At 38.0% G+C, this 23,813-nt stretch overlaps 1 protein-coding gene across 1 annotated transcript in view; it reads right to left on the reverse strand.

Annotated features, from left to right (window-relative positions):
• Positions 1-22,320, reverse strand: part of LOC113042515 (retinal-specific ATP-binding cassette transporter) — a 31,246-nt gene extending 8,926 nt beyond the window's left edge. Inside the window, exons 1-30 of the mRNA XM_026201429.1 lie at positions 22,152-22,320; positions 21,502-21,614; positions 21,171-21,264; positions 20,536-20,677; positions 20,313-20,452; positions 19,424-19,551; positions 16,476-16,673; positions 14,086-14,175; positions 12,144-12,384; positions 11,912-12,051; positions 9,332-9,448; positions 9,008-9,205; positions 7,969-8,174; positions 7,707-7,883; positions 7,288-7,510; positions 6,154-6,375; positions 5,805-6,009; positions 5,645-5,725; positions 5,357-5,572; positions 3,661-3,838; positions 3,446-3,577; positions 3,202-3,341; positions 2,927-3,064; positions 1,992-2,182; positions 1,813-1,918; positions 1,521-1,726; positions 1,351-1,405; positions 1,143-1,217; positions 257-432; positions 12-136 (exon numbers count right to left, since the gene is read on the reverse strand). Coding sequence (XP_026057214.1) covers positions 12-136; positions 257-432; positions 1,143-1,217; positions 1,351-1,405; positions 1,521-1,726; positions 1,813-1,918; positions 1,992-2,182; positions 2,927-3,064; positions 3,202-3,341; positions 3,446-3,577; positions 3,661-3,838; positions 5,357-5,572; positions 5,645-5,725; positions 5,805-6,009; positions 6,154-6,375; positions 7,288-7,510; positions 7,707-7,883; positions 7,969-8,174; positions 9,008-9,205; positions 9,332-9,448; positions 11,912-12,051; positions 12,144-12,384; positions 14,086-14,175; positions 16,476-16,673; positions 19,424-19,551; positions 20,313-20,452; positions 20,536-20,677; positions 21,171-21,264; positions 21,502-21,567 — 4,406 coding nt within the window. The 5' untranslated portion in view covers positions 21,568-21,614; positions 22,152-22,320. The remainder of the gene's footprint in view (positions 1-11; positions 137-256; positions 433-1,142; positions 1,218-1,350; positions 1,406-1,520; positions 1,727-1,812; positions 1,919-1,991; positions 2,183-2,926; positions 3,065-3,201; positions 3,342-3,445; positions 3,578-3,660; positions 3,839-5,356; positions 5,573-5,644; positions 5,726-5,804; positions 6,010-6,153; positions 6,376-7,287; positions 7,511-7,706; positions 7,884-7,968; positions 8,175-9,007; positions 9,206-9,331; positions 9,449-11,911; positions 12,052-12,143; positions 12,385-14,085; positions 14,176-16,475; positions 16,674-19,423; positions 19,552-20,312; positions 20,453-20,535; positions 20,678-21,170; positions 21,265-21,501; positions 21,615-22,151) is intronic.
• Positions 22,321-23,813: the final 1,493 nt, after the last annotated feature.

The raw sequence follows: 23,813 nt of genomic DNA on the forward strand, positions 1-23,813 counted from the left end.
ATGTACTGTACCTGAAGAAGGTGAACTGTCGGCCGTACATCCATGGGCTTAGAGTAAGACTGGGGTATTCGCCGAATGGAGGAACAATCAGCGTGAACATCAGAGAAACAAGGACAAAACTAGCAGGCAACACAATCTGAGGAAAAGAAGATGCCAGTGGGCATCATAAAAACTGTCATCTTTTAACCGAATCCTATGCACTTCGTCATTTACGTTACAAAGCAACAAGTTTCCAAAGCAATGCTGTTATTCTGACCTGGGCGAGGAAGTCTTTGCCGGAACGTGTGGTGTGGTGGAACCTCTTTATGACGAGAGCAAAAAACTGTTTCAAGACCAGACAGATTCCCTTCACCTGATGAGATCCTCTGCCATCTTTGCTGGTTGAACTTGAAGAGTTGGTCTGTCCGTTAGCATACAACGACCTGTCTGTATCTAAAAAAAAAAAGATCAAAAGCAGTCAATATCTAAAAGCCAATCATTTTCATTTTTATTTTTTAGAAAGGTCTGGTCAACTTATATGGGTTTTCCAATGAGAACTTATACAGTATAACGCTGGTGCAATTTAATGGTAGCATATAGGCAAAACATAATAATAAAAAAAAAAAATAAACATTTATTTACACTTAATAAATTAAAAGCAAAAATATGCACACATAAAATTGGGGGCTAACTACAATTATTCAGCCATGCAGTCACTGGCTTATACATAATCTCAAAAAGTCCAAGTATTTTTTTGAACATTTACCATAATAGTGGTAAAACTGACCACTCTTTTTCAGCGACTATTTTTAGCTGTGAAAAAATAATAACTATAGCTATAAAAAGCAAGCTTAACCTTCTGATGCATTCATTCTTAAAATCACAAATTATTTTTTAAATAACTATAATATCTCGCAGTCATTTTTTCTTCAAGATGCCATTTGAGTTACACATCTGTCAAACATATATATTACTTCATGCATCAAAGGGTTAACCGGCACCATATGCACTATTAATCATTTACTGTAGCACTATTTATTTTCTAGTGGTATGTTTCAACAATATCTCTTTGTTGTGTCCTTTAACTCTTTATGTTGTGTTTTTGCAGATAGCTTTAGCTGGGATGAAGCATTATAAGCCTGACAGACTAAATCGGTCATCACCTTCTTCTATATTCACTTTGACTGTGTTCTCTCTATAGAGACTCGCAAGAGATTTCTGTTGCTGAAGTCTGATGTCTAAGGGGTTCAACCACAAAAACAGACATCACAATCACAACATACAACACCCACAAGCACCATAAACTGACAGATCATACACAATGTGTGCATATCTGGGATGGAATGACAAACAGGAGACTGAAAATCTTACCAGACTTAGGGTTGATGTGAGCAGCCTCTCCGTCAGCTGTGACCTTCAGAAATATCTACAGGACACAAAAGAGACAAAACGTCATTTTTACATGTTGTACAAAGCAAGATGACGGTGCTTTGTAAAATACTGATCCCTTATTGCAATAAAAGAAAATAAAAAATAGTGACCTCCTCCAGTGAAGTGTCTGACACTCCAAAACTGCTCAGCCCCATGTCTGCCAGCGTCTCTTCCAGCTCTCTGAACAGGCTGGCGTAAGAACGATGCTTGAAGCCCCGGCTGGGCAGTAGAAAGGTCAGCTCTTGCCCTATGACCTCTATAAGCCTGGCCTCCGGGACATGATGGTGAACAAGGGCCGTGATTCTCTCAATGTCCCCTGAAAGAGTGAGATACAACCTAAATTATGATATATGCAGTTTGGTTACACTGATCTAATATAAATATACTATATGAACTTTTTACCTTCCATCTGTCTTTCTGTAATTCTGGGCTGCTCAACGGAACTCTCTTTAAATTTGGAACAGAGTGAGCATTTACAAGAGCAGTCCTCAGTACAGTCACACTGACCCTGTAAGAACCAGAGCAACCTTGAGAGTCTAGCTACTTTATACTCTCTTTTTGATAGATGATAAATGTCTCACCTCCTTTCTGACATGGGACGGCTGTTCTTTAATGCGCCGCACCAGAGTGAGGTAGAAACCAGCCCCCAGGCAGTTCTTCAGGAAGAGAGGAGAGCCACAGCAGTACAGACGACCCTGAGAGATGATGGCCACACGGTCACTCAGCAAGTCAGCTTCATCCATGTGGTGTGTGGACAAGATAACAGTACGACCTGAATAACACACACAGAAACACACACTTTTACAACTCTGCTTAGAGTAGAAATGGATGAAATTAAGAAAATATATATATATATATTTAATATATATAAAAAATAAATAAATCAATAAATCAACAAAACATACTAAATATATAACATAAAATAACATTTATTACATAATGGATTCTCTAAAATATATATATTTTTTAATAACTAATGTCTAAAATAGTTATATAAAATATATTTAAGATGAAATAAAATTTACTTAATATATCAAATGTAAAAAAGTCAGTTTAATAAACAGATACTGCGAATGGAAGGATGGATAGACAGAAAATATCTCAAAACAAAATTATTAAATAAATAAATAAAACAAATGTATTAGAAAGATATACAGATGTATATTATATACATACACATATATACATCCAAGCATATATACATACATACATACATATATATATATATATATATATATATAATAAATATAATTTACTAAATATATATATTAAAATAACATTTATTAGACACACTGTATATAGAAGTATATAAAATAAAATACATATCTGAAAATAAATACAATATTACATAAAATAATAAAATTTTACTTTTTAGAAAGATATATGGATGTATAATAATTTATACAAATTATATATATGATAATTACTAAATATAAAAAAAATGGATGGATGGATGATTTGGTAGTGGAGGAATATGAATTATCCTCTTTGATAGATATTTTTCAGGAGTGTGTACCAGCGCGGTATTTCAGCAGAAGGTCCCAGATGGAGCGTCTGGAATACGGATCCACTCCTGATGTGGGTTCATCCAGAAACACCACTTTAGCACCACCAACAAAAGCCATGGCAACGGAAAGCTTCCTCTGCATACCACCTACATAGGAAGACAATATCCACTTGTCATTTCTCAACAATCTCTATCAGTTTAGTCTTTTTACTGAAAGGTTTGGCAGAATAAACACAATTGAGTTCCATCTATAAGGATTGTTAAAGAGGTATTGATTATCTAACCTGACAGGTTTTGTGCCTCCTCGTTCCTCTTGTGAGGGAGACCAAGATCTTCCAGCATATTTTCCACCTCTAGCTGGGCCTCAGGTAAAGGCCGACCCTTCAGCAGAGAGTAAAACAAGATGTGCTCTGCTACCGTCATACTGCAGAAGAAAGAGAGATCGAAACAAATCAGCATTCTGACAGATAAGATTTGAGCAGGTTAACCAACATCCTTCAAAGTGAACCACATGAGGGGTTTACGAACTGGTGAAAGATGATGTTATGTTGGGGGCACATTCCCAGAGATTTACGAATAGCATCCATATCAGTTCGGATGTCTTTCCCATAAATATATGCTGTGCCAGATGTGGGAGGGAACATGCCAGTGAGAATAGACCTGTGGGAAAGAGGAGAAAATGTCTATGTATTACATTCCCATAGACAAACAAAGATCTATCTCACTGGGTTTTGGATACATACATGGTCGTGGTTTTTCCTGCACCGTTGTGACCAAGGAAAGCAGTGATCTGACCCTCGTAGAAGGTGATACTCAGACCATCCACAGCAGGTCTAGAGCTGCCGCTGAACATCTTATATAGGTTCTCCACACAAACTCCAACCACCAAACCTGATGGTTCAGGCTCGAAAAATAGCCTTCCTGGAGGCAAGAAACAGAAAAAGGAAAGATATGATATAGGATGTATAAAAAAATGAATGAAATGTTAGATCTATAAAATAAAAATAGAAAAATGGGGAAAAAAATACATTTATATTTAATACATAAAATGTAAAATACATTAAATAGTGTTTATATATAATAAGTAAAAAAACATAAAGTCATGATAATTTTGTTTAAAGCCATGGTTGTTAGAAAATGCTGTGTTTACACCTTAAAGCTTGAGGTGAAAGGAATGTCTCCGGGGGAAGTCGTGGCCTAATGGTTAGAAAGTTTAACTCCTAACCCTAGGGTTGTGGGTTTTAGTCTCGGGCCGGCAATACCACGACTTAAGTGCCCTTGAGCAAGGCACCAAACCCCCAACTGCCCCCCGGGCACCGCAGCATAAATGGCTGCTCACTGCTCCGGGTGTGTGTTCACAGTGTGTGTGTGTGTGTTCACTGCTGTGTTTGCGCAGTTTGGATGGTTTAAATGCAGAGCACGAATTCTGAGTATGGGTCACCATACTTGGCTGTATGTCACGTCACTTTTTTTTTTTAATGTCATTGTCATAGTGATGGAATAAACATCTCTAGCGTCTCTAATATCCATTAACAGAAACAAACAGAAACCCGGATATCAACCTGCCAGCCATGCAAACAGACACAAGGCCACCGGCTTCCCACAAAGGGCACAGACAGAGATGTGCTTTTGCATCATGTCTGATTATATTAGTGTACATGTGTGCTTGAGCACACATGCCTGGCTGGCACCACCTTTTACAGTGCGCTTGAACTTAAGACAGAGCGCTGGCAAGTGCTGATGAAAAACACCAGCGAAACTAAGACTCTAGTAATTACTCCCATGGGGCTCCATCAGTTCAAAGCCAAGAAACCTGCTGGATGCCTGCGCTCTAGTCAAGCAGATAAGCCTGGTTAGCTCTGTGAATACATCTGATGGGATCTTTTCCAAGAGTAAGAAAAGAAGCATCACCTTCATGTTTGTTGTAATAGGTTCCTTTACAAAATGCTGTAAATGAAAGGTTTCCCCTGATAGATAATAAAGCCATTTTTAAAGAAATATTCACCTACTTCACCCACAACCCAACAAGCTGATTGGCTTATGTTGCATACCCAGCAAATGAACTTACTGCTTTACATTTAAATGGCTGGTTAGCATTCTGGAGAGCAGTCCCCAAAACACATTCAGAATTCCTCTGAAAGCCTCCACCTTCCCCAGCTCCACCTGTATAGATCTGATACAGGTTAATATATGTGCTGTTTGTGCAGCCAATATTCCCACCACCGTATCATCATTTGTTTTGGCAGTAGCCAGTTCCTGTACTCGCTTTAACAGCAATAACCAACAGAACCAGTTGGTGTTAAAATAGACAGATTATATGGATTAGCTGACCTAGACTTAACCAAACCAGGAAGACAATGCCTGAGGAACAAGAGAAGACCAGCAAACCACCTTAGGCTGGCTTAAGTTGTGTTTTTCTCCCTAGCATTTACAACACACCTGATGAGTCTGTGTTCATGCTCTTGTTGCTCGTCTCCTCTTCATCAGCCCTCTGGAGTTCTTTCTCTTTCTCTAGTTTCTCCCGTATGTCTTTATGTTTGCAGGACCCTGGCGGCTCCGGAGGTTTTTCGGATGCTGTTTGGTTCTCGGCCTTCTCGTCTGTGTGGTTCACCAGATTATCAAAAGCAGGTTTCTCCACTGCTGGCTTTCCAGGAACTGTGTAAAGAAAGATTAGTAAATCAAACAAAGCTGATGCCATCACTTATAACAAGTCAAAAAGTCACTCACCTTGTTTTAGTGGCTCAGGTCGGTTTAACCAATAAGAAGGCTGGATTGGAAAGTAAAAAGGCCGACCAATACCAAACTGGCCTGTTGATAAACACAAGCTATGTCATTACAATCTGGTGTATTTTTATTATCAAATAAATTTGAATATACAACAGTTTACCTGGGAAAACATTATCAAGGTACCATGCGAGAACGCCATAAAGGACCGTATCCAATGCCATCATTATTATTGAGGTGAGAAAGGAAAACTCGTCGCCCTCCAAAAGGCTGGTTTGGATGTTATCCCACTGCAGACCGAGACCTTGCTCCTCGTAACGGGACAGGTACTCCGTCCCAAAGCCGAAAGCCACCTGGGACATCAAACTCTGATGCACAATAAACAATTTTTTAAACGAGTAAACAAGTTTTCTTAATGAAAGTGTGTTGCATCATCGAATTTATAACCTTTATAAGAAGTTTTGAATAGCATTTGCTCAGATTGTACAGTGAAGTGTTATCATGTGACCCACCGCCATGATTTTCATATCCTTGGTGATGCGGTCCTGCCAGGCAAAGCAGACTATGTGCGGCAGGTACAGAGTGAAGTAAATGATTCCACTACAGGCTGCTGCCAGGTTAGCCTTGTTAAAAAACACACTCATGAGGAAGCACTGCATGATGGTTGCTGTGGTGAAAGTGAGCAGGAATAGGAAGAGGATGATGGGATTGCTGTAGTTCAGCACTTTCCCTCCCTGTGAGAAAACAAAGAAGTCCTTTTATATTCTTTATAAGTATTTTAAAATGTAACTATGTTGGCTTATTGACAAAGCCACATACTGATCTACTATTTGAGATTAAACCAAATTTCAAACATTAACTTGTCCTGTTAAGCTTAAGCTTTCAAGAAACGTAATAAAAACAAACTAGCATTGTAATAAAAACATGTTAGCATTGTGTTAAAACAAGCTAGCAATGTGCTAAAAGTTATCAATGAGCTGAAACATTCTAAAGTATGCTAACATTATTTTAAGACATGTTTAAAACATGTTAGCAACATGCTAAAGCATGTTAGCCAAATATTAAAACAATACTAGAAACATATTGCTGGCTGTTTTTTCTTACTTCAGCTATGGAGCTAATCATCAAACTTTAAACTTTCAGATAAACCCTTAACCGTGCTTTTACCACAAATAAAACTAAAGAAAAAAATGGTAACTATAGTTTTTTCTCTTGCATGGCAAGTCTGAATTTTCAAGTCTTAAGTGTAAAATGATCCTTCATATGTCATTTTAATATGCTGGTTGTCTGATTCAAGATTATTTGATGAATGTAAAGTTAAAAAGAACAGAATTGATTTGAAATAGAAATGTCTAAACTAGTTCATCGTCTAATGTAATTTATGATTGTCGCCACAAGAGGTCAGTATAGTAATCTGAAAATAGAAAATCTTGTAACTTATCAGTTTTGCGCACACTGTAGTTTAAAGCCACTTAGAAGAAAATTTTATATGGAGAACGCCCATTTTTCTTAATAGATATAGCGGTAAAAGTGGAATCAACAACCTTTTGTTATTTAACCAGTATTTTAATGCAAAAATGAAAGAACAAAAACACTGTTTTACTGGTCATAGGTGGTCTTAAGGGGTTTTGGACACCATCTCTTACCATGATAATAAGAGTAAGCAGGGCTGTGCTGGAGGCCATCATGAAGAAGGTGTCGATGAACCATGTGCACCAGAGCACACGGTTAGTGACACCCATGGCCTTCAGAGTCTCTTTCAACCTCATCTCCTTCTCTAGCACAATGCTCTTCACTGTCATAGAGACAGAATAGACCCAGGCCAACACCATGAAGATCGGAAAGCAGCGGTTCAGAGTGAGCATGAAGCTATAGCATGTGTCGTCAATGAGGAGAAGACAGATCATTGATTAAAGACTGATAATTGAACACTAAAAAAAAAAACTAATTTATGTGCATAAAACATGGATGCAACAATATTCATATTCTATCAGATACCAATATGCTCCAGATATATTATGCATCCCTATCTATAAATGTTAAAAATACTGAGTGTGATACTCACAGGTCATCCACATAGCAGGGATAGGGCATCTGCTGCAGGTAGACTCCTAAAGGCCATTCCTTCCCTGTGTGGGTCTTTATTATTCCATGTTCTATCATGTCCTGCAGGTAGGCAAATCCTCCCCATATATACCGCAGATCATCCATGGGATCAGCCCTAGGCCCTGGATCCCAGTATCTGATCAGAGGAGAGGATATGCAGTGAAATAAATGCAAGGAAAATCAAGATCAGAGGAATGACTCAGCACTGGGTACAGACAGACCTGTCTTTGATCTTATTCGTTCGCTCCACGACATCAATGTCCATTCGGATCTTGAATTTAACGTGAGGGGGCACCTTGGTGGTCCAGGAGTACATGTCAACAAATACCAGCCCTGCCCAAAACTTGCTCTCTCCAAGAAGGTTCAGAGCTCGATGGGTCAACTGGTCCTCATCAGAAAGGGCAGAGAACTTGTCCAGGACTAGACACTGTAAACACACGGGACATATACAGTAAGTGATTGTATTGTAACTGTAACTGATTACAAACAAAATCAACCTATTGATCTGTGAATTTCAACATTCCTGAATGAACCTAATTAAAAAATTTAATTACTAATAAGATCATGTTTTCATGACAGTGCTGGATGTCAAAATGAATCCCGATCAAACTGTTCCACTGTTTTAGATCTGTATCAGAATTCAGCACAATACTACTATCCAAAAAGACTTAATTGATTTGTTGGTGTTAATTTGTGTGGAGCTTGGCGTAGGATGGTGGGAGTCTATTTGAGATCTTGGAGACATTGTTCTCCATGTGGACGGTATGCACTGCCATAAACCAGCCTGTGCTTTCTCTTTGTGTAGGCCGAGTAGACTGACAGCTGTATCGAATTGGACTCATTCGTTGGGTTTGTCTGTCACTCCTCAAGAGCTGCTAGCTGAGACAGAGACAAAGACTAAAGACACACAGTTTAGATAGCAGAGGTCCTGCTCTGGCTGGCACAGGCTGCCTTAAGCTAACCCTGATTTGTATTGAAGGCATTCAGCATTGAATTCTACCATTAAAGAGCTCTCCAACACTGGCAAACTCTCAGTGAAAAATCAAACGCTTTTCTTTGTTACACTTGACATCAGAAAGGCAGAGCCGGCTGAGAGCGACCGCTTGCTTTACACGTGAATTTCAAGTGAATTCGGAAAGTCTGACTTGATGATTGTTCTAAAAAATGCAGGAATACTGCTGACTGCAGATAGTTACTGTATACTGAATGCTGCAAACTAATTCAAGCAAATGATCTGCTTTTTTTATGCATGCGTGATACCTCTCCATATCGGTTTATAAGGCGAATAACTTGGTCAGTCAGGTTAAAGATGTTCCGCCAGTCAAAGTTAGGCATGTGCTGGTCTCGATCCTCCTCAGGGCCATTGTACAGGAAGTTGAGGATGTGTTGGCCAGTGAATGGAGTGTCTTTGAGGCCTTTGTTGATGTAATCCATCACTGTGGGATTTCTGATGGAGTCCTGAAATACGAAGCACAATATTATGGAACTGAATGAAACATTGCATGAAACACTGCACTAAAAATGAAAGAATCTCACGGATTGGTGCCATCTATTCAAAGAAAGTTTAAGAGACCGTGTTTTTACCCGAAGCATGTTCATCTGTACACCATCCTGAAAGAAGCTCCACACCTGTGGGCCCACCTCCTCCCAGGCCCGACCCATGTTCCTAAGTCTTTCTAACTCCTCAAAGGTGGTGTTTGCCTGGATTGACACACACAAATACACAAACTTACAGTATTGTTCAAAATAATAGCAGTACAATGTGACTAACCAGAATAATCAAGGTTTTTCGTATATTTTTTTATTGCTACGTGGCAAACAAGTTACCAGTAGGTTCAGTAGATTCTCAGAAAACAAATGAGACCCAGCATTCATGATATGCACGCTCTTAAGGCTGTGCAATTGGGCAATTAGTTGAATTAGTTGAAAGGGGTGTGTTCAAAAAAATAGCAGTGTGGCATTCAATCACTGAGGTCATCAATTTTGTGAAGAAACAGGTGTGAATCAGGTGGCCCCTATATAAGGATGAAGCCAACACTTGTTGAACATGCATTTGAAAGCTGAGGAAAATGGGTCGTTCAAGACATTGTTCAGAAGAACAGCGTACTTTGATTAAAAAGTTGATTAGAGAGGGGAAAACCTATAAAGAGGTGCAAAAAATGATAGGCTGTTCAGCTAAAATGATCTCCAATGCCTTAAAATGGAGAGCAAAACCAGAGAGACGTGGAAGAAAACGGAAGACAACCATCAAAATGGATAGAAGAATAACCAGAATGGCAAAGGCTCAGCCAATGATCACCTCCAGGATGATCAAAGACAGTCTGGAGTTACCTGTAAGTACTGTGACAGTTAGAAGACGTCTGTGTGAAGCTAATCTATTTTCAAGAATCACCCGCAAAGTCCCTCTGTTAAAAAAAAAGGCATGTGCAGAAGAGGTTACAATTTGCCAAAGAACACATCAACTGGCCTAAAGAGAAATTGAGGAACATTTTGTGGACTGATGAGAGTAAAATTGTTCTTTTTGGGTCCAAGGGCCACAGGCAGTTTGTGAGACGACCCCCAAACTCTGAATTCAAGCCACAGTACACAGTGAAGACAGTGAAGCATGGAGGTGCAAGCATCATGATATGGGCATGTTTCTCCTACTATGGTGTTGGGCCTATTTATCGCATACCAGGGATCATGGATCAGTTTGCATATGTTAAAATACTTGAAGAGGTCATGTTGCCCTATGCTGAAGAGGACATGCCCTTGAAATGGTTGTTTCAACAAGACAATGACCCAAAACACACTAGTAAACGGGCAAAGTCTTGGTTCCAAACCAACAAAATTAATGTTATGGAGTGGCCAGCCCAATCTCCAGACCTTAATCCAATTGAGAACTTGTGGGGTGATATCAAAAATGTTGTTTCTGAAGCAAAACCAAGAAATGTGAATGAATTGTGGAATGTTGTTAAAGAATCATGGAGTGGAATAACAGCTGAGAGGTGCCACAAGTTGGTTGACTCCATGCCACACAGATGTCAAGCAATTTTAAAAAACTGTGGTCATACAACTAAATATTAGTTTAGTGATTCACAGGATTGCTAAATCCCAGAAAAAAAAAATGTTTGTACAAAATAGTTTTGAGTTTGTACAGTCAAAGGTAGACACTGCTATTTTTTTGAACACACCCCTTTCAACTAATTGCCCAATTGCACAGCCTTAAGAGCGTGCATATCATGAATGCTGGGTCTTGTTTGTTTTCTGACAATCTACTGAACCTACTGGTAACTTGTTTGCCACGTAGCAATAAAAAATATACTAAAAACCTTGATTATTCTGGTTAGTCACATTGTACTGCTATTATTTTGAACAATACTGTACATAGTTCAGATGCATTCAAAAAAAGTAGGCAGGAACAAATGAAATAATCTGTTTGTTAAGCATTTAATGGCACAGTAACAATAAAGACAGAACAATACTCAGGTGGTGGCAACTGCTTTGAGTTTGACCACAGAATGACTGAACTCCCACCGGGAGCAGTTTACACAGTCCCACTGAAAGCCCTTCTGCATAAACAGAGAAACTGAAGCTCTCTAAAGCTGATCTGATGGGACCACAGCCATGGCCCATTGCCCATGCCAAGCGTGTCCACACCTGAACAGGGGCAAAGGCCTTACCTCCCTCCTTCCTCTCCTTCTCACTCTCTATCACTCTCTGTTTTTTTTTTTCTAATTGTAAGATGCACAAGGTAAAGCTTCACATTTACATTTGATTAATAACACCATTGTGGTCTCGAACAAAATGCTTCTAGAATTGCTCAAGTCTGATTAACCCTGTAAGTAAAAATACAGTACTGTAAGTTGCCATGGATAAGAACATAATATATATATATATAACTCATTTACAAAGCACCCAGCCGAAAAACCTGCAGTCCTGCTTACATAAGAATTGAATGGAGCAAAAGCCAGTCAGCTGGGTCGTATGTTCCGAAAACACACGTAGCCTCTATGGGAACCCGTTAGACCTGCGTCATTTCTCCTCTGGCTAACCCGCTGACATGTCTGCAGCAGTGTGCTGATTTATCTGACAGGCCCGGAGCGAGATTAGCCATTGCATTAATGCACTCATCTGCTGTTGTTCCAGGTGTGCGTGTAGTCAAAGAAGAGCTTTTTCTCTTACGTTTTTAATGATCTGTCTGACAGCAGGGGAATCGGGAGCGTACAGGATTTTGCCCATCAGGAAAGGCTTGACTGAACTCCACACAATCCTTGTGACCGGATTGGACTCCAAATCCTTCATGAGGTCATTACAGAATGGCGCTGAAAGAGAAATGGAGTTATGAGAAACACGAGAACATTCTCTTCTCCGCTTTTCCTCTCTGTCAGTCTGAAGGGTACGGTACGGTACTCACTGGCCGTGTGATCATAGTTGTACTTCCCCTCTCCCCGTGTGCTGTTGATGCCCAAAAAGGCTTTGTAGTTGTTATCCTCGTACCAGTTGAAGGAGGTGACCCTGGAAAAGGCCCCTTCAGTGTAGCCACAGAATAAACTGGAGGTGGCAGCCATGAGTTGGCTGAAAGATGGGGAATCATGGGATTGAAGCAGCGGAGAAACCACTTCCAACAGGTCTCGAGAGCTGGGTCTTTCAAACAGCTGTTGAGAAAAAGAAAAAAAGTTTTTAATTAAATAAATGTCTTTTTCTAAATTTTCTAAAAACATTATTTCAACATTAGTTTTGAGAATATTGTGGCCCCAAAATATTGTGTTTTCTTTCTGTTTTGAAGCACAAGGTCGAATTTCACAAAAACGTTCGGCACAAACTTATTTAAAATTATGATAATTTAATGGCTGCCAAACTTGGAACATGGAGAACATGTCCCTAGTTAATACATTCACTAAAAATTCATTTTTGAAAGGCATTTTGCGGCCCCTGAATTGCAATTTTGTCCTTCAAATGTTTTCTGTATGCATGTTAAAATGAACATTCTGCCAATTAAATATGCATGACTTCTACATAATGTGACATGCATTATTGTACATAGTGCACATCCTCAGCACTCTCTACAGCTTACAACAAAGGCATCGAGAAGAATCTCGTATAATAAACTGAAAATCTTTATTTTTTCTTCTGACAACATTTCTTATCATATTTGAGCAATCAAATCATTTCTATCAGCTGTTTAGCGTTGACTAGTGAAGCCCGACTCACAAATGAATCACTCTTTTGATCTACAGTAATTGGACAAACAGGAAATTCCGTTTGATTCATTAGGACAGTTCACTCACGCAATGAATCATTTGCAACAGTTCACTGAAATAATAACAGGATATTTTATAACAGATAAGGAAGAAAACAAAAAGAGCGCTGGATGAGGTGGAGGTTGTAGCTATACAATCCCGAAAACAAAACTTACAAACATCTTCTATTATTTGTCAGTGACAAACAGCTCTTTATTTCACGTGAATCAAAGTGAATGTCTCTGTACTGCTGGTAAAGATGATTTATATCTATTTACGTATATCCAAAACAGTATTTAAAAAAAAAAGCGTATAAAAATTTGGGCACGCTTTATTGCTCCAATACTGGATGAAAGGCTAGAAATGTCATTGGTAAGAAATATGAATTTCTAATCTGTCATGGACCTTTTGGCATCAACCTAAAATGCTTAAAATGTGGGAAAGTCCATTATTCTCTAAACTAAAACACATCAAAGCCTACAGATACATGATAGATTATCTGAGCCTCCATGATACAACAGCAGATTTACAGAGAGAGAAAACAGCATCAAGAGAACGTCAGATCAATTGATTCATACAAACTCCTTCAAACAAAAGCCAGCTCCGCAAAATGCAGATTTGTTTCCGCACAATGTATATTTTCGGAAACAGGATACTGTAAGTTCCTAGAGTCTTTTCATCACGTTGGTCTCAACACATCTGGCCCACGGCATGGAGATCATGACTTAAAAGGAATTCAGAAAATGAGTAACTGGCGTCGAGGTCCCTCTCAGCCGGGCGACAGACAAAAGACCAGCCAGGAAGTCCCTCACTGTAGAACTGCAAGCACACTGACACCATTTAACCATCACACATCGATGTCTACCGTACTGTCTGGGAGGCGTTTCCTCATATTTTGGCAGGGTATAACATACCCTCACCGCTGAAATAACCACATCTGAACCTCGGGTTTATTTACAGTGTCAATCTGACTGAGAAGCAGCTGGAATTAGGTTTCCGCAGACACAGGAATGATATCTCCATATCCGTATGTTTGCGTAAAAAGCCAGGCGGAGGAAACCGTGATTTCCTGATCGCTAAAAATACAGTTACATTTTTAGAGGACCTCATACGTACTGCTTTCAGCTTCTCAGATATTGCAGGCAGAAGTTGGGCCCAGAAGTGCAGGTTGAGTCCATTGGAGTAGTTATCAAGAACCAGAGGAAGCTGGGAAAGAGAGGAGAAAAGGATATGTGACCATCTATATTAGTCAAGGTCGATGGCATAGACGGATAGAAGTAAAATACATTCAATACATCCTAATGACAATGCCAGCAAGTGTTTAAGATTTTTTGGGAAAGACAATTATCATTGTTTCGGATGTTTTTTCAGTCAACGACAAGTAATTTTTTTTTAGCAAATGAAAAGCCTTTTAGTATAATTTAAAAAATGTCCCTCTTTTTTTTTTTTTTTTTGATTGTTTATTATAGAGGAAAGTTAACATTTAAATATGAGCACTTAGTGGACTGAGCAACTGAGGTTTACTTGATTGTGTGTGTGTCGTTTGTTTTATAAAGAAAAATGTCGAAATGTAAATATCAAATATGTCACATCAGGCTGTTAAGGAATATTCATTAACGTACACTGTAACAGTTACAAATATATAACTTTATGATGATAATACCACATATCGCGCTATTGGGAAATTCCTTCACCGTGACAGCCCTAGCATGTGGCTCACATCCCGTCTTCCGAGATGTACCACTTCCACAAATAATATTTCTTCCAGGGGCTGCCCAGCTACTCTACAATGGATCAGGATGGACCAGGTTCAGGAAATGGCGTGTGGGTGTCACAGAAGCAACCCAAATATGAGACTTCCTTCCTATCAGAGTTTTAGTTTTATATTGTTTTCTAGCCACCAGTCTTTGCATATGACTGACATTTCAACAAAAAAACAAAAAAAAAAATTCAGTGCTGCTAATAACACAATGGATTTGGATAAAAGAGTAAACCAAATGAATCCACATTAAGGTGTTCATGTATATGTTCTAAAGACGTCTTACTTGGCAAAAACATGGCGACCAAGGGTACAGACTCTTTGTGTTATTCTTTAAAGCTCTCACAGGGTTTAGTCCAGTAGAAGTGTGTTGACTGTAATCTCATTACTGAAATAGGCCAAGTCAGTTCGCTCCACTAACACCGATCGGGTGATTCAGGCTAACGCCCCTCTGTCCTCTCCCCGCACTCATTCTGAGACCATAAAATACCAAGAACAACCAGGAAGGGTGTGTGGGGTTTTGTTACTAACTCTGCAAGAATTCGGGAGCTTTCATCAAACAGGAAGCACATAAATGAGCACTTACTTTTGCTATCATCAATCTCCCTGTTTGCAATTTCATTTACAAATGACTGAATTTAAAATAATAAAATGATAATGAAATTTTCTAATTAGTCGTCAGTCTTCCTGTTTTCAGTTCCACGTACAAAACAAGAATTTTGAATTATGAAATGTTAACAAAATGCCACAATCAATAATTAGTATTTTCATTTTATTTTATTTTTCAGTTTCAATTATAATAAAATGAAACAAAAAGCTAATCTTTTTTAATGTTTTCGAATATGGGATCCTTTTTGATATTATTTACAAGCCCAAATATAAAATTTCTTAAGTGAAACATTATTTTTTATTATAAAGTTAGCATAAATTAATCCCATCTATTTCAATCAATCAGTCATCAGCTTTACCAGCATTGTTTTGCTGCTGATCAACATGCTAGACCATCATAAACCGGGCAAGACCTGCATGGAAATTAATGCAGACTTAGGGAACCTGTTTTTGCATTGCACTGTACTGCTTTTCCACCGTCTTTTTTTGTAAACATGCACTAGATGAACATATTTGCATCTCATGTCTTTTGCAACATCTTGCACATGTTGCAAAAAACCTGTTCTTAAAACATGCTGCTGATGAATTAGAGTTCATCTTTAAAAAAGGTCTCTAGACCTTGCATTTTGCAAAGTCAAATGACATACAGTACTTAGCATGGGTTTTTTTTTATGCAAAAAGCATTCTGCAGCCCAATTGGCCAAAAAATTCTTCCATAGCTCCAAACCTGTATGACTTTCTATCTTCTGTGGAACACACAATAAGACATTTTAAAGAACGTTGATTACCAAACCGTTCTGACTCACATTTAATTTTTTGCCCAGTCATAAGAAGTCAAAGGGAACCCATATTTCGATGATATTCTTCAAAATACTGTATCTTCTTTAGTGTTCCACAGAAGAAAGAAAGCCATACAGGTTTAAAACGACATGAGTCAGTTGACAGTCATTTTAAACTGGTCTTTTTCAGTGTGTACTAAATCCTAACCCATAATTCTTTGTTGCCTCCACCCAAAACAAGAGCTCTTATGACTTCCCTCATTGTCGACATAGCTGTCTGTGTCAGCGCTTCCTCTACACCCAAACCCATTTCCAGCACTAACAGATATTATTAGTGCTTGGATTGAGTGTGGACTAACCAAGCGGAAAAGTTTGAAGAAGTCAAGACTGGCGTAGAATTTGTCCTCAATGATCTGAAGACGCTGCGGGGTGAGAACACACATGGCATTGCGCACGGCATACAGGCCCCAACGGCTCGGGAAAATAAGAAAACGCTCAAGAAGAGTCTGACTGCAGGCGATGTCCTTCAGATGGAGATCAGGAACTCCATATGCAAACTGAGAGAGAGAGAGAGAGAGAGAGAGAGAGAGAGTGACAGACAGTGAAAAAAAGAATGAACAGATTAAGAGGTGAGGGGAGTTAATGCTGTTGTGTAAGTCTGAGCTGGACTTTAACACTCAGCAGTAGTAAAATGTTGCAGGAATACAAATAATGAACAGTAAAGAGTGGTTTATTCAGTCTAGAGTTCATTTAAAATAAATATCAAACCTAAAATACCAATTAGTTGCTATTGTACAGTACTTTATTAGTGTTGTTTTTAGCAACACTTACACTGACTTAATCAAACGACTGAAGATACTAGCACCCAAAATGCTGAAAAAGAGACACCAATGCGATTAGCATCAAGGCTAATTTTATGGTGGCCTTAGAGAGACATATTAGCATTAGCAATTAGCAAACATTTGTTCAATCTTCAATCAAGCATCTTTGAAAGAACACTATCAAGTTCCCAGTGGAATAGCATTTCAACTCGAGGAAGGCGCAGAATTTAAGAGGATGGCAACAAAATTGGAGGAAATTATTAACATCCCAAGACATCCTGAAGCACCTTTAGCCATCGGTGTAAATCACACACACACAAAAAAAACCTTGTGAGGAGTGCCTGCTTGCTACCATTACACAATATAATATCTGCTGCAAATACAGTATGACATACATATTTACATGATCCATATGGTTTTAAATGATCTGCCCTCTGTTTATATATTATCATGTAATATATACAGGAGATGTCACGTATAATTTTAAATAGATGTATGTAACGCATAATTTGAATAAGAGCTCAATTAAAATGTTAAAAAATGTGGCATCATTCTATTCAGCAAGGACACATTAAACTGATTAAAAGTGACAGTAATATCTCTAATATCAGTAATAATTCTAATATAGCAAAATATTTCTATTTCAAATAAATTTAACTTTCTATTTATCAAAGAATCTTTAAAATATCAAGGTTACCATAAAAAAAAAATATATATATATATATATATATATATATATATATATAATATATATTAGGTTTGATATTTATATATATATATATAAAACAAAGCCGAACGACTGAGAAAATACTAAGAAATATTTATTGAGCACCAAATCATATTTGAATGATTTCATAAAGATCATGTGACATGAAGGCTGGAGTAATGGTGTATATATATATATATATATCCTTCACACTTGTTTCCCTTACCGAGAAATGGTGTTTAAAAGCTCAAAGTCTCTCTTTGCCTCAGCAATGAGATGTGCACTTGGATGAAACATGGATTCAATCTATGACTCCAAATCAGTGTGCAAAAACCCAACTGGAAAACCTCCAGCTTCATGCATCCAGCTTTCTTTCTCCCTGTGTTCCTCTCTCTTCCTTGCTTTCATTAGTAGCTAAGGACTTATCCAACCAGAACATTCCATCTTGCTCTGTACGCCCCTGCAGGCTGACTGGCAGCACCTCTGAGAAAGCCTTCAAAATGCCCTGCATTCCTCTCCCTTACATTTCCATATGAAAGTGACTTGGACCCTGATGTGTTCATACTATCACTTCCTCTGGACCACCTCCTCAATGCTGCCCTTGAGATCAAAGGAGATGCGGTCTTGTGCAAACCACCATCCATGCATTGTTCGGACTGAAAAATAAACCCACCAAGAATCTCGCGCTGGGCAACATGGGGGCCAGGTTTGACCAGAGTCTCTGGGGGTCTGATTAGTCGCAGGGGCCTGGGATGACAAATATATACATCACAAAGAGCTGAGAAACCCAAACATGCAGTCTGATGCTGAACAAACGGGCACTTGAGAACCGGCCAAGATTCTCTCTTAGTCTCAAACAGAGACATTCAAGTCCGCCAACAAAGTCTATTTACATGCACAGAAAGCAGATGAATTTTTGTCTCGGCGACGAAGTCAATCTGCTTATCATTCACGACTTAATTAGACAATTACAAAAAAGGCTTCTTCGGGTCAGCGACCTCTCTGGGATCTCAGAGGCTTACTGTAAATAGTGCTAATTAAGGACTCAGCAATATTACACTTTCGTGAAATACAGATAATAAGAGACAATTATTAATTTAATAAAATAAACAATAACATTTGATTTGCTTTTGCCTTAATAAATCACTTCTATTTTGTATAGATACATTCAAATTAAATAAAAATTGTATTCAAATGAAATTAAATCAAAACATAATAAAACATAAAAAATAAAGAAAACAAAAAATCTTATCAATATTTGTTTGGCTAAAGGTTATGAATTATTAGATTTAAAATTATTTTATATTTTATTAAAACTTAAAATCACACAAAAACAGAAAAATAAGAAAAAAATGAATATGAATTATATTTATTTTTATTGAAAAACATACAGAATTAGAATCTTTAACCAAAAAATAATTATCTAATATATTATTAATATACATTTTCTGATTCTGTTAATAAAAAGGTTAAAACTAACGGCATTGTCCTATTTGCAGCAAAAATATCAGAAGAAATGTCTTATGCCTTACAAATATTATGTTGGACAATTGGGTCCTTCACTGTTAAATGCTGACAAAGAAGCGTTATGTAAAAACAGGGTGAAATGAACTTGCACAGTTAAATATCCAACATATTAACTAATACTGATAATTAAAATGTCCCACATTTTATCTAGAAAAATAGCCCCATTTTCGACTTAAAATTATGAAATGTATAGTGGACTTAATGAGGAAAAATTTTGTTTGGTTTCCAATAATTATAAAACAGCATAGTTCACCTGTTCAGGGCGGATCTGTGAACGAACCAGCTGATCTACCACAGATTCTGTGAGAGGAACATCTCTGAGCAGGTATGAAGTGAGAGTTTCATCGTCCTTCAAAATATCCTCCACTTTCACACCTCGACCTGCAGATGAAATGAACAAAACGTGTGAACAGGATTTCAATAAGATGAAAGAATGCTACCACTTCAGCACTTAAGAGATGCTCAGCTGGAAGAATTTCAGCAGCAAGAGAATCCTTCAGATTAGACGAACAGATCTGGTATTCCAGGCATCCATGGCCTGCTGAAATTTGGCCAAGATATCGCTCTTTCGATGCTTATTTTTAAAAGAAACAGAGAAGAGGGGGTGAAAGAGGAGAGGGATGCTGGTGTGAATCAGTGCCAGGAACCTAGAGGAGCCAGAGACTCTTTCACACGACACAAAAACAAAGTCATGGGTCTTTTTTCTCAAGGGTCATGGAGCTATTAGTACTTTGAACGCAATCTGCTGCACGTAGGATTGAGTTTAAGACAGTTTCTTCTGCCAGGAACCATAGGTTTTCACCATAATGCTTTGGACAATCCTACATGTCGTCAATCACTGGAAGACAATCAATTACATTCTGATGATGGCCAAAGGCGTTTGTTTTTTTTTAGCAAGAACAGGCCCATTAGGGCTGTCTGCGTAGGAATGTCTGATTCAAACCCAGACAACTTCTGTTTGTGTGTCCCATCAAGAGGAAAACAAATGGAAGTGCTTTCTCTAAAAATAATACTATGGAAGGAGCATAAGCTTCTTAGCATTCCCCATGAAAGGACATCTTCAAGGCAGATTGAACATGTGATGTAATCTGAGATGTGGTGTAAACAGTGAAGGAACGGCTGGGAAACTGAGGTTTGCTGACCCGCGATCAGATCGGGATTGGTCCGTAGGGTGTCCATGAAGTTGCTCATGGCCACAAGTTCCCGCCACAAACGTCCCAACTGCAGAAACTCTGTATCTTCAAACAGGAGCTCCTGTGCGTCCACCCAAAACCGAGCCAGTCTGAACAGAGAGGGGTGGGTGTATGTATTAGAGCGATGGAGGACTAGTTCATATGCATTGTCTGTACACGCAAATCAACTCACATTGAGTTGTTGTAGTTGGACACCAGGCCTGGAGACTCTCCACGGGTCGGGTGCTGGAAACAGGGGTTGTTGGCATTGCAGAAGATGCCTTGGATCCATGGAAGGATGCCAGTGGAGGGCATGGCTTTGTTCGGGAAGTGACCTGAGATGGAGAAAACTGTTTTTATTGCCAACAAAGGAGCATATGCATCACAAACATCACCTAGCATCAGTGGGAACTTGCTGCTCTTTAAATACGACACTGGAAATGTTATAAATAAATAAATAATGACATGAAATATATAATATATAATCATTATACAAAAAAAATATATATATATATATACACATATATAATATTATTATATTATTATTACAATTGTATTTAATGATATAAAATTATATATATTATATAATAGTAATAGTAAATAAATAATAAATAAATAATATAATATAATATAGATAAATATAAAGTAATATTAAATATTTAAATAAAAAATGGATATTCAAATATATAAATATTTTTTTCTTAATGCAAAAGTACTTTTATTAATTAGTATTTATCTTTTTTATTTACTAGTTTTTTTTTTTTGTTTATATGATTATTACAGATGTATTTAATTATAACTATTAAAACTATTTTCAAGCATCCATACATTCATGTTGGCGGTAAAGGGGATTCGCTTTTCTCAGCCAAACCAGTCCAATGAATAGCACCACAGGCCACATAATCTCCACAAAGAGCCGCGTCTGGGGTGAAAATACAGGAAATGCATTAGAAATGCTCAAGATTGCGGTAAACATCCTTTATGTCAATGGGTTTACTGTAAACCCCTTGATTTGTACCCAGCTAGTCACATGAAGCTGTTTGAGTTCTAGAACAAAATCTCAATCCTATATTCATTATATGACTGGAATTTACTTTTACTCAATGTAATTTTCTAGATTTCCTATGCATATCATGAGGAAACAAGCTGAACATTTGACCTTCTGCCTCTTGCGGACAGTCCAGTTTTTCCAGAGGAGCAGCCGCACCTGGCTGTTGGTTCCCATGACCGCTGCTTTTCACCCCCGCAGGGGGCCACGTACAGGTGCCCTACCTGGATGAAGCAGCAACAGACCAAACCCTCATGCACAGTTCATCTCAAACATTCCAGCATGGTTGTATATCTAAATATTTTAACATATGTTTGTGTCAAATGCACCTGTGGTCTAATCCCAGCATAAGAATAATACACATAAGACATCATGTAAATATTCACACATACTGTTCCAAAGCAGTGTTACAGAAAATAGTGCCTCACAAACCCCAGTGAGCAACCCAACGGCAATAGGACTAAACCAACAGCCATGTAGGATTAAATCAGTTTATTTCAATCCATCAGAAAGGTGCAAAATAAACACATAGACTAAGAAATAGTTAAACGTCTATCTGGACAGATCATAAGACCAATCATGAGACTTAATAGGACAAGTAATGAATTGTGTGGGCTGTCAATACGGTTCACCATATCAGAGACAAACACAGTTCTCTTACGTAACAGGCCTGAATGTTTCTTTATGCAACACCCAATCATCATTCATTCGGAAAGGGCTAAAAGACACATGTAAAACATAATTAAACAGGAAGAACTCACCTCAGGAGAAGAACAGTCTTTTACGCTTACATCTGCTGAAGCTCATGGCCGTCTTACACAACCGACTGTAGGTTTGTTACAGACACAAAGCAGGTTTCTAATCTGATTGATTTAAGCTCCTTTCACCAGAGAACGAGCCAGTGCTCTGAGCCCAGTCTATGCTTCATTGGACCTGTGACCTAACTAACAGCCAATTGGAGGCGAATATGATGTTGTATATTTTTAATCTCATTTTTAGAGGTAAATATACTATATATATATTGGAGACCGGGGTGACAAGTTATTAGGGATGCACGATATTGGACTTGGCCGATATTCGATATGCCGATATTTTCAAAATAATTTTGGCCGATGCCGATACCGATATATATAAACATTTTCGCCTGATATATTTAAACTTTAATTTTACTGAAGAGAAATCCATGTATCTCTTCTGTACTGATTCTACCATAAATGTATTATTTTACAAATGTAGACAGACATTCACACCTGAAAAACAGGTCAATTATTTCACTTGGAGAATATCAGTTTGGCTCATCGGCAGAAATATTCATATCGGCCGATACCGATGATGGTCATTTTAAGCTTTTATCGGCCGATACCGATGTTGTGCCGATATTATCGTGCATCCCTACAAGTTATGTTGAAATATGAAAGGCTACCAGAAAGAAAGAAAGAAAGCTATTTTTACAGACATTGTCCAGGAAAAAAGACATTTCCTTTTGTGACAACATGCCCCAATGCCCCACACATAACAATATTAGGCGATTCATTTATTCAAAAACTCTTAAAACATTAAAATTAGTACTAGCTATTTTTTTTATTATTATTATTTACATATACGTTCTCAGAATTAGGTACCTTTAACATTACAACACATTTCATTTGCATAAAATATTATATACAATTATAAAAAAATTATATAAAATGCTATATATCTCAAGATGCGTTATATCAGGATGCACTATGATACTAAAGGAGGCATAAACAACCAATAATAAGTGATGCTTATCATATTTAAACAATTGTTTATGTACAAATAATTATTATTTGTCGTTCACAAATATTTTATTATGTGATGTAGTAAGGAATATAGGTCAAATTTAGGAATCTTCAGATCAAGAGAGTTTAAAGTAAAAACATGAAATCAGTTCTGACATCAGCTGTGGTTTTAATAAGTTACAAGTGTGTATTCTCACATGTACCTGTTTTTACATTTGAAGGAAAGGAAAGACATATTAAAAATGATTTTAAAGGAATCAGTTTCTATCATCACATCAGATATATGGGTGTCATTTACAAAAGACACTGATTGAGTCTTAAACTGGACTAAAATGTGGTTTAGACCAGCTCATTTATGTTGGACAAACAGTCAGTGGACTCTCATAAATGAAGGCACTTGCTTTGGCTTGACTTGCTTGTTTTGAAAGTGAAAGTGAGAAAGTGAAAGTGAAGTGACATTCAGCCAAGTATGGTGACCCATACTCAGAATTTGTGCTCTGCATTTAACCCATCCGAAATGCACACACACAGAGCAGTGAACACACACACACACTGTGAGCACACACCCGGAGCAGTGGGCAGCCATTTATGCTGCAGCGCCCGGGGAGCAGTTGGGGGTTCGATGCCTTGCTCAAGGGCACCTAAGTCGTGGTATTGAAG

The sequence above is a fragment of the Carassius auratus genome, chromosome 24 (genome assembly GCF_003368295.1).
Source record: "Carassius auratus strain Wakin chromosome 24, ASM336829v1, whole genome shotgun sequence".
Lineage (NCBI taxonomy): Eukaryota > Metazoa > Chordata > Actinopteri > Cypriniformes > Cyprinidae > Carassius > Carassius auratus.